At 41.9% G+C, this 10000-nt stretch overlaps 1 protein-coding gene across 2 annotated transcripts in view; it reads right to left on the bottom strand.

Annotated features, from left to right (window-relative positions):
- Positions 1–10000, bottom strand: part of LOC137997372 (lisH domain-containing protein ARMC9-like) — a 118072-nt gene that overhangs the window by 78755 nt on the left and 29317 nt on the right. For both annotated transcript variants that reach the window (XM_068843321.1, XM_068843322.1), the window contains exon 9: positions 967–1084. In XM_068843321.1, coding sequence (XP_068699422.1) covers positions 967–1084 — 118 coding nt within the window. The remainder of the gene's footprint in view (positions 1–966; positions 1085–10000) is intronic.

Here is a 10000-nt window from a genome sequence, read left to right as displayed (position 1 = left end):
AATTTGAAGCCACTAATGAATCCCACAAGATTAGTTGTTGTAAGAAAAGTACTTCTTGCCAAAGATTTCAGACTCCAAGGAGGGTGCATACAAAATACCCATCACTAAGGGTCGAAGAATCGCCACACTTTAGTTAAACTGGCCTTGATTACCTTGGAACCCTCTTCGTGAAAGTTGGAACAGAACCAAGCAAGATATGGGTCTGCCTCTTCACCTGCCCAGCAGTCAGAGCTACTCACTTAACACATCATCAGAGACATGACTGCAGATCAGTTCCCCTCGTTTGTAAGAAGATTCATTGCCTTGACACAATTTGGACACTGATGTTTAACAAATAAGTTCTGAGTCTTTGTGAGAGAACCTAGATAGAAAACGTTGAAAGTGCCTACAGTTCAATCCTCTGTACACAAGGGGAGACATTGTACTTCGAAAGGACGAATCACCAAGAATAAGCTGAAGCTTGGGGAATATCCAGGCTCTTCTCACAAGCCAAGAAACAAAAGTTTGAGCACCCACAGTTAGAACATCATCAAGGAAGCTACTGATTCACACAATCAGAGGAACAGACAACAAACAGCAAAGTGAACACCCAGCTGAAGCAAGGAAGACATTACACAAGTTATTGAATAGACATTTACATGGTTACATTCCTTATTGAGCTAAGGGGCTTTTTTCTTTTCTTCAACACCATGAATTGCTAGTGACAGCCCGTAGTAAAATTGACATTCAGAATTTTTTTAACCTTCAGGAGTCACTGTGAGTTTCCGATAGGATTTGGCGCAGGAACATGTGGCTTTAAAGTATGTATGGAATCCAGCTTACCACGTCCTGTCTTTATCAAAAAATAAAAATCACCAGATCGTACAAACATTCCCGCCAAGTAATTGCCTACAGTAGGTTTATTTCCTGCAAGTGAAAGTAATGCGAGCAACTTAAATAATACAAATACAATGCTGTCCACCATACCCATCTAAGTGCTTGAAGAAGAAATGCTGTTTTTCTTTCTGGCAATATCACCAGATCATTCTTTATCTTTTCATAATCAAGGTATGGTTTGTACGGAACATCAATACTTTCTGCAAGCCTGAAAGAGAAAGAAAGTCTTACCAAATAAGGAACAGGGTTGGCAGTAATTTATTGCCCTTGTTAGTTGTAAGTGCATGCAATATTAAACTAGAGTTCCAGTTCTTCCTCAAGAACAGGGTAACACAAGTCTTAAAATGAGTAAACAGATTATTTCAATCTATACTTGAAGGCACACAAGTAGCACAAGGATCCCTGAATAAGGAGCTGGGGTCCACTTTGTAAAATTTCAAAGCCACCTCAGTGCTTCCTGAAGTTTATGATAAACCGTTTCTAGCTTTTCTACAAATGCTACAGCATTATCTTTGCAACAGTATCTGATGTCGTATGTTGTTATGTAACTCAACGATTTCTCATGTCACGCACTTTCATTACGTAACGTGTAATTTAACACATGTAATTTTGCTCGGGATTGTGTTTATTTATTTTAGTAACGGCTGAATAAACCTTTCGAAGTTATACTTCGAGACAATTTTACATGGTTATCAGAAGTGGGATCATCGACTAAAAGGTCAGAAAACTCATTAAGACTCAACAGCAATTCAAGAACGAAATGAGCGATCTAATAGGGTTTGAATCACCGAGAATTGACTGGACTGCAGGACCGGATTTACCACAAAGGTTCAAGCGTTTTCGACAGAAATGCAAACTTCTATTTGATGGACCACTCAAGCACGAACCAACAAGTAGAGATGTACATATGTCCTTCTGTGGACCGGCGACTACGGTCTAGACTTGTTCAACACTTGGAACTTGAGCAGTGAAGAACAAAACAAACTCAACAAATACTGGACGTGATTCGAAGAACATGTGAAACCCCAGTCCAGCCACATACTTAACCGTTCCTATCTCCGAAACCTAAAGCAGAACAGACGGCCCCTCGATGATTTTCTGACAGAGGCCAAGCTGTTGATTAAAAACAGTGGCTACTTGTCCGAACTCCACGACGAATTACTGAGAGACGCACTCGTGTTCAGCCTTGATTCCGACGTCGTGAGAAAGAAATGTATCACCGAAGGAAACGACCTCATACTCAAGAAAGCCAGAGAAATCGCTCGCACTGATGAAGCTATCAGACAAAAGCTCCAAGCAATGACAAGCGAAGCGGATACAACACACTCAACTCACTACACACAGCCAAAGGCAACCCTAAAAGTAAAACCAAACGACAAGCAACTATGCAACCGATGCAGCAATGAGTCGGGGTGACAAAAAATGTCCAGCTAACGGTGTCGAATGCCACTACTGGCACAAACGCGGTCATTTCAGCAAAGTTTGCCTGAAAAGAAAGCAAGTACACGGAGTACAAAACCATACAGCCGGTAAACAAGAAAATAACTCCAACTTGAGCGATGATGATATGTTCCTGGGATCACTTGAGGTAGACAGTATAAACTACAGCAACTGCAGCAAAGTCTTCACAACAGTTGAGGTCATTGTTAAGCCCTACCACAAAAGCACTACCCTGATAGTATGCAAATTAGACACGGGTGCAGAGACTAATGTAATACCCAAGACCGAGTTTGACAAGATCATTGCCTGTCCTAGCGACAAAGCACTTGGACCACCACAGATCCTCACAGCTTATGGTGGCCAAAAGATTGAATGCATGGGTACCTGTCAGCCATTTATCCACCACAAAGATGGGATAAAGGAAGCAACCTTCACAGTAACCAATGTACAAGGAACCGCCATGCTAGGATGTAAAACATGTGAGGAACTCGGGTTTGTCACCATCAACTGCAGCATACAGAGCACCCCACCACTAACCAAGGAAACCCTTCTTAGCAGCTACCCGGACCGCTTCGAAGGACTAGGAACACTTAAGGACATGAAACCTTACCATATTACGCTTGACCCCCCAGCAGAACCGGTTATACACCCACTGCGGTCAGTTCCAGTGCACCTTAAGGACCTTTACCGAAAGGAGCTAGACGACATGCTGAATCTCAGTGTCATCACACCTGTTGACAGGCCCACCAACTGGGTCAACAGTATCGTGTTGAGTGAGAAGAAAACCGACAAAGGAGAAGTCACCAAGATCAGAGTCTGCTTAGACTCTCGAGACCTGAACAAATGGGTCAAAAGGGAACATTACCATCAAAAGACAGTTGATGACGTGGTGACCGAGCTCAATGGCACTAAGTTCTTCACCATTGTCGACGCAAGGAAGGGGTACTGGCACGTACCACTCGAAGAGAGCTCCTACCTCACTACTTTCAGCACGCCATTCGGCCGTTATTGCTTCAAACGTCTCCTATTTGGCCCTGTTGTTTCACAAGAGGTTTCAAAAACAGCTCGACACCGCATTCAAAGGTCTCGATGGCGTCATTGGTATTGCTGACGACCTATTTGTATATGGATCATCTGAAGTTGAGCACGACAGAAACTTGTCCAAACTCATGGAAAGAGCAAAGCAGAAGGGCGTGGTATTCAACAAAGACAAAGTGCCGTTCAAGTCAGCTTCTTTGGACACACCTGGACGCCACAGGGAGTCAAACCTGACAACAAGAAAGTATCAGCAATCATAGACATGAAACCGCCTGTGGATGTCAAGAGCCTACAGTTTTCTTGGCTTAGTCAACTATTTCACGAGATATTTCGGACGCCTGGCTACGCTATCAGCACCACTGAGGGACCTGACCAAGAACGACACAGTGTACTCCTGGGGACCTGAGCAAACTCCGAGAAGTGATACATGAAGGGTGGCCAGCGACCAGAGAGAAATGCCCCTAAGTACTCTACAACTACTGGAACTTCCGCGAGGAACTCACCATTGAGGATGGCCTCATCCTGAAGCAAGAACGAATAGTCATGCCTACCAAGCTCAGGCCTGACACTCTCAACACCATCCACCACGGACATCTCGGACAAGAGAAGTGCCTTCTACGTGCCAGATCAGCAGTATTTTGGCCAGGCATCACCAAAGATGTCACCAACCTAGTGCAAAACTGTGCCACCTGCCAAGCACATCAAAGAAAACAACAGAAGCAGCAAATCCTACAGCCTGAACCACCCTGCTACCCATGCTACCCACTTAGCTCAGATCAAAGCCCCACTTAGCTCAGATCTGTTTGAGTTCAAAGGAAACCAATACCTCCTGATATCTGACAAGTACAGCAACTTTCCAATCGTTAGGAAGCTCACCAGCATTACCTCCCGTGCCATAATCAACCACCTGAAAAGCATCTTCGCTGAGCATGGGATACCGGAATGGCTCGCCACAGACGACGGCCTCAGCATACATCACAGGAGTTCCACGACTTCATGTAGGCCTATGGGGTAAAACATAATACCAGCTCACCGATGTATCCCCAGTCTAACGGCTCCGCAGAATGTATGGTTCAGACGGTAGAGAATATCCTCAAGAAATGTGACGAGGAAGGTGAAGATCCTTATCTTGGACTACTATCCTACCGTACGACACCTGTCAGCAGCAACTTGAAATCTCCAGCAGAACGGACTACTTGCTAAACAACCGCAAGTTCAGGACCACACTACCAATGTCCAAGCGTGTAAGTGTCAGTGACACCACCAGTAAGACGAAGGAACAGCTGTAGCAGCAACAAAAGCTACAAGCATTCTACTACAACAAGACTGCTGGACTGACGTTACAACATTACAACCAGGTCAGCCAATCAACATCTATGACAACCGCACTCAGAGATGGGAATGAGACACAGTTGTCAGACTGGAAAAGGAACCAAGATCCTTCATTGTTCAAAACGACGGAACAGAAGGTGTCTTCCGTCGCACTCGATCACAGCTGAAACCCAGACCCGAGGTACGGGACGACAGCACCAAAGAAACACAGCCAACTGCTCCTGAGACAGCAGCAGTACCGCAAGATAGCTCAGCTACCTCACCTCAGGACGGTCAAGCCTACACTTCAAGATCTGGACGCATTTCAAAACTACCAGACAGACTAAACATTTAAATGCTTGGATACTTGAACTATGTTGAACACTACCGTATAGTCATGAACACTACCATTAGTTATGCATATCATTCTTCATACGATCATTTCAATTCGCTTGCTTAAAAGAAGGGGGATGTAACAGTATCTGACGTTGTACGTTGTTATGTAACTCAACGATTTCTCATGTCACACGCTTTGATTACGTAGCATGTAATTTAACATGTGTAATTTTGCTCGGGATTATGTTTATATTTTTTAGTGACGGCTGAATAAACCTTTTCGAGTTATACCTTGAGTCAATTTTAGAATCTTTATATTTAAACAACAGTTTTCCTCCCTAGTCCGGCCTCCTAAAGTTGAAAAAAATTCGGTCCTTGAAGGCTGATGGTTCTGAAGGTGATTAGCTAGACAAGAGAAGTCATGGGTCTCTGTTTCTTTCACGATGAAAGGACCACCAGTTAGTTCTCTTATCCTTTGAAGGAGGGGCAGATAACGCCCTTGGTTGTCCTAACAAAATGCCAGCAGAAGAAGCTGCAGTACCACTAATTCTATTTTGCAAACAAACTAAGAACAAAGTTTGCAAGGATACAATCACTTGAAATACTGGTTTCAACGCTGGGAGGACTAACTGTTGCAGTGTTCCTGTGGACCTGAATGGAAAGTTATGACTCAGCTTGCCAAAGCAAAGAATCTACTGCTGAAAAGTTTCTTCCTTCACTGTTTGACCTGTTTTCAGTCCCCTAAGATCCATCACCTGCCATATTGAAATGGGAGGATAAATAAATTATCTAAACACAGGGAAATAAATTAGCCAGCCAGGCTTACTTGGACACACTGGTTTCCAGGATTTGGATGTTCCGAATTGAGAAATGTTCCAAATTTGAAGTTCATCCGAATTCATGTTCTGAATTTGAAAGTAATACGAAATTGAAGACATTAATTTTGGTGGGGATCACACACCATAACTACCATGAGGACCACTATAAGCATACAAGAGTGTTTTCACCTGCAGGTATGCGCCACAGCCCCAATTTAGCAATTCGTTAGGTGAAAAAAACAGATTGGCAGTTGAAAAAACAAGGCACAAGTGAAGCGAATAACGAAATCGAGTTCTGCATAAAATAAACACTAAGATAAATTGTAATTTTCAAGAACTTCCAGGAACAACAATCAAACCAATACCACAAATGTCAAAAACAAAGTTCAGCAATGTTCTCAAGCAAGTGGTTTATAAAACAAGAGCATCTTAAAAGCCTACAAAATGGCTATTACCCTCACTGTCAATTTCTCCGAAAATATTCCAGTATTCTTGGGTAGTCAACTCAAGTGTTGCCACTTGATCCCCATCATCATGCATCCCTTGAATTTTGTCTTAAATGTCGACCTTGGACACAAATTGACCCAAAGAGGATTCAAACATGGAAAGGGACAGCAAAGTACAGGGATACTATGTTTGTGTTAGAAGAGTTGAAAGCCAAAAGTCAGAGGTGTCTTGTCAAATGATCCCAAGCAAACAAATGAACAAAACAAGTTTGAAGTTGCAGTTTTGAAGAATTTGGTGTCAACAAGAGGAAGATAGTAGGACATTTACCGATTTGAAGCTTATTTCATTGAGAATGGTGGAGACATTCCCTATAGAGTGACTGGAAAAAGGAAGAATTCAAAAGGACCGTAAGGAGGAATGGCAATCCCATGCAAGTTGTTTTGGACTCCTTCTAACTAATCCCTGCATAGACAACCAAGATTATTCGAAGATAGGGACTTAAAATACAACGTATCAACATTCTGTGGTAGTTTTGTTGACTATGAACAATTGCCTTCTTATATCTTTAAAAGCAATTTAAAGGAGTTAACAACTAAAAGCGCCCGTGTTTTGCTAGTGGTCAGTGGTTGCTTTGTAGGCACATGCAGAGCTTCCATAGATCATACTTGTGGCATTTGCGAAGTTAGTACGTATCACTGCACCACTGAACTCTTTGTCATCCAAACAGTATTGCTCTTGGAAGAAGTTGGGAGTCCTGGCTCTGTTTCTGGTAGTTTAACTCAAAAGTGCCAATTCACCTGGATGGGCTCCTTCTCACTGCCACGTCTCTAATTCACCTCACTGACAATTTATATAGTTTTGCATCCTAGATAGTTATACTAGTGAAAATCGCTCCATGTTAACTACAAATGAACAAACTTTGTTGCATTTCTGTTCTAACCTGATCCATCATTTGCACCAATCACCCAATAGAGGACTGCCTTTAGCTGTAGGCTCTCTACACAATGATTATGGCTTTCCCGACCCCTGGTGAACTGCCTACAACTCCAGTGTCTAAGCTGTAAGCTCCGTAATATAAGGAGCCCTCAATGCTCAAATTACCCACAGCATTAACCAATAACAACTGACATAATGCATGTTATTCATCATTCCCTGGACCTGAAAGACCCAGATAAAATCATGCTTTGGGCTGCCTGTTGTTTGGGTTTCTTTAGCTTTCTGCAGGCTGGGGAGCTCACTGTCAACTTTAGCTTTGATCCTTCCATTCATCTCAACGTTCAGGATTCGTAAGTCTTTCTGCATTTTTCACTGGTTTCAATCCAATTTGACATATCATGATAGCTGTGGTCCACACTGGCGGCTACACAGTTATTCAAGTCAAGTATTGGAGGAATATAAACTTAAAGCTGAGTTAGAGCTGCTTTTTTCTCTGTATTGCAATTTTTGGCATATCTTTAGAAGTTCTGATAAGGTTACATGATGCCTGGAGGACCTATTACTAAAACAGAAATGAAAGGACTGAGCGAAAGAGAACCGCAATGACAAAACAGAATACCGGTAATAGCTCAAACTTAGTGGAAAAAGTTACTCCACAAATTCTTTCCTTGGGCACTAAACCGTTGTCATTTCCAAAAAGTGGTTTAATCGCTTTTTCCTTCGTTCAGGAATGAAAATCGAATTTTTATTTTCAACTGGAATTAAATAACAATTATCTGTACTATTTTCTTTTGCTCTAAAATGCAATTGTACAAGTCCTTTTTAATCCGTTTGCCCAACTGGTTTTTGATGTGCCTCGACAGTGACAAGAACATTTCGCAATCGCAATGAGTTCTCGTAAAATTAGGGGGAAATTTCACAAGCTTGTGTTTTCAGAAGCTTGTTTAAAGCACCTAAAGGTTATTTAAGTGTTGGAGCAGATCTTGTTTGAAGTTCGTCCTTTCTTGGTTGCATTGCCATATTTTGCCGATTTTTGTTTCAAGCCAACCTGATGTGTTTCAGTGAAATACATCATATTGTTAATGATCTCGTTTACAGAGAAAAAGTGGAATAATGTACATCAGTAAAACTCTTTCTTGACCTTGAACTGACAAAGTTTATTTTATGGCTTGTAATTTTAGCGTGATTCGCTGGCAATTGACAGTTGACTCTAAAATGGCTTTTTCCCTTTTCCATTCGCTCGCTGAGGGTGTGCTTGTTTTCTTTGAAAACTCATGCAGTTCAAGAAAAATTCGTTGCCAAACTGGTGAATTCCAAAGTAAATTTCACTTAAAAAAACAATATTGTACCCATCGCTTCATGATTCATGCAATACTGGTTTTTAGCGTGGAATTTACAAGTTAAGCAATGAATTTTTCTATAGAAGAAAGCAACGAAAATGATTTAATTATTAAAGCAGCAACCGGAAACATCAAAACACGGACAATTCGAGACCTTTTATTTTCACTAAACCTACAGGCAGTAAGAGCTAAATCTATATATTAATTGTCACATCAGAACAAAGATCTCCTGTCTGGATCTCTCTCACCCCTCTAAGCTCTTCTAAATTGCATGCTTAGAAGACAAATTGAGAAAGTCAAAGGCAAAGTCACATATGGGTAGATGACACAAGGTCACTCCTTCCGATATTGGTCAGGGAGATCTTTGATTTCCGTTGTTAGCATAGTTAAGTTTAGTCATGCTACCGCTGTCTTCTGTTACCCATCCATACCTTCAAAGGAAAGTGGGATAAATTTATATATGTATTGCGTATCTATAGTGTGGTGCGAAGAGAAGTGGTAAGCACTTTCCCACCATTGTCATGATAGTGTAAAACGTGTGGTTTACTGTTCTCTGTTACAATAGGAACTCCTTTGTTATAAGAAATGTCGATCAGGTTAATTACCAACAACACAACAGGGCCACAGATCTGACACTTAACCTAAACCCAAAAGGGAATTTCTAAAAAGAAGTTGTAAATTTTGTGGTGCTAGGAGCAGTCACTGAGTCAATCCCTTCATTTAGAAAATAGTTGGGTCTTGCCAAGATGTATATTTTTATAGTACTTTTTTTCTGTAATAGTAGTACTAGCAGTAGCAAAGGTATTTTCAGTATTAGTTTAGTAGTTTAATATAGGGTTTCATGTGTCCACACTTCCTCCGTGGAAACCAGCCAAGTGTTGTTGGGGCTGGCATGTTTCTCTTTTGATTTGAATATTTTGAATAAAGGTATTACCTACAAGTGCCTATCCCATCACAGCTGTTGGAGCAATTGACCAACCACCTTTAGGGCAACAGTACCAGTTCTTTTTGGTTCAGGCCTTGGCTGCTTCAGTTCACAGATCTTACGCATCTGACCAAAGGAATTTCATCAACTTTTGTTTTCAAATGTGCAAACTGCATCCCAGTGCCTCCCCTTGCCCTACCGATAAATGGACCTGTTTGCCACTTTTTTGGTGAGATCAGTTAAATACTCCTCGATAAAAGTCTATCTTTCAGCAGTTTGCTCCTTACACGTTGAAGAGGGCTTACCAGACCCACTGATCAATTGTCTCAGCTTACAGTGGGTAGTACAGGGAATCAAGTGCATCCCGGAGGTCCAATGTGGCTTGCACTATGAGTGTGGACTGTGCAGATTCGGGTACTGATTGCTAGGGCCTTAAGAGGCTCTGTTTCGTTGGACTACTGAGATTGGTCGGCTGGGTCTTGGATCTGCCATGCCAAGACTTATCCAGGCAGTCAGAAATGGATCTGGACTTA

The sequence above is a fragment of the Montipora foliosa genome, chromosome 3, assembly GCF_036669935.1.
Source record: "Montipora foliosa isolate CH-2021 chromosome 3, ASM3666993v2, whole genome shotgun sequence".
Lineage (NCBI taxonomy): Eukaryota > Metazoa > Cnidaria > Anthozoa > Scleractinia > Acroporidae > Montipora > Montipora foliosa.
Note: the sequence above shows the minus strand (reverse complement) of the source record. Positions and strands in the feature narration are given on the sequence as shown.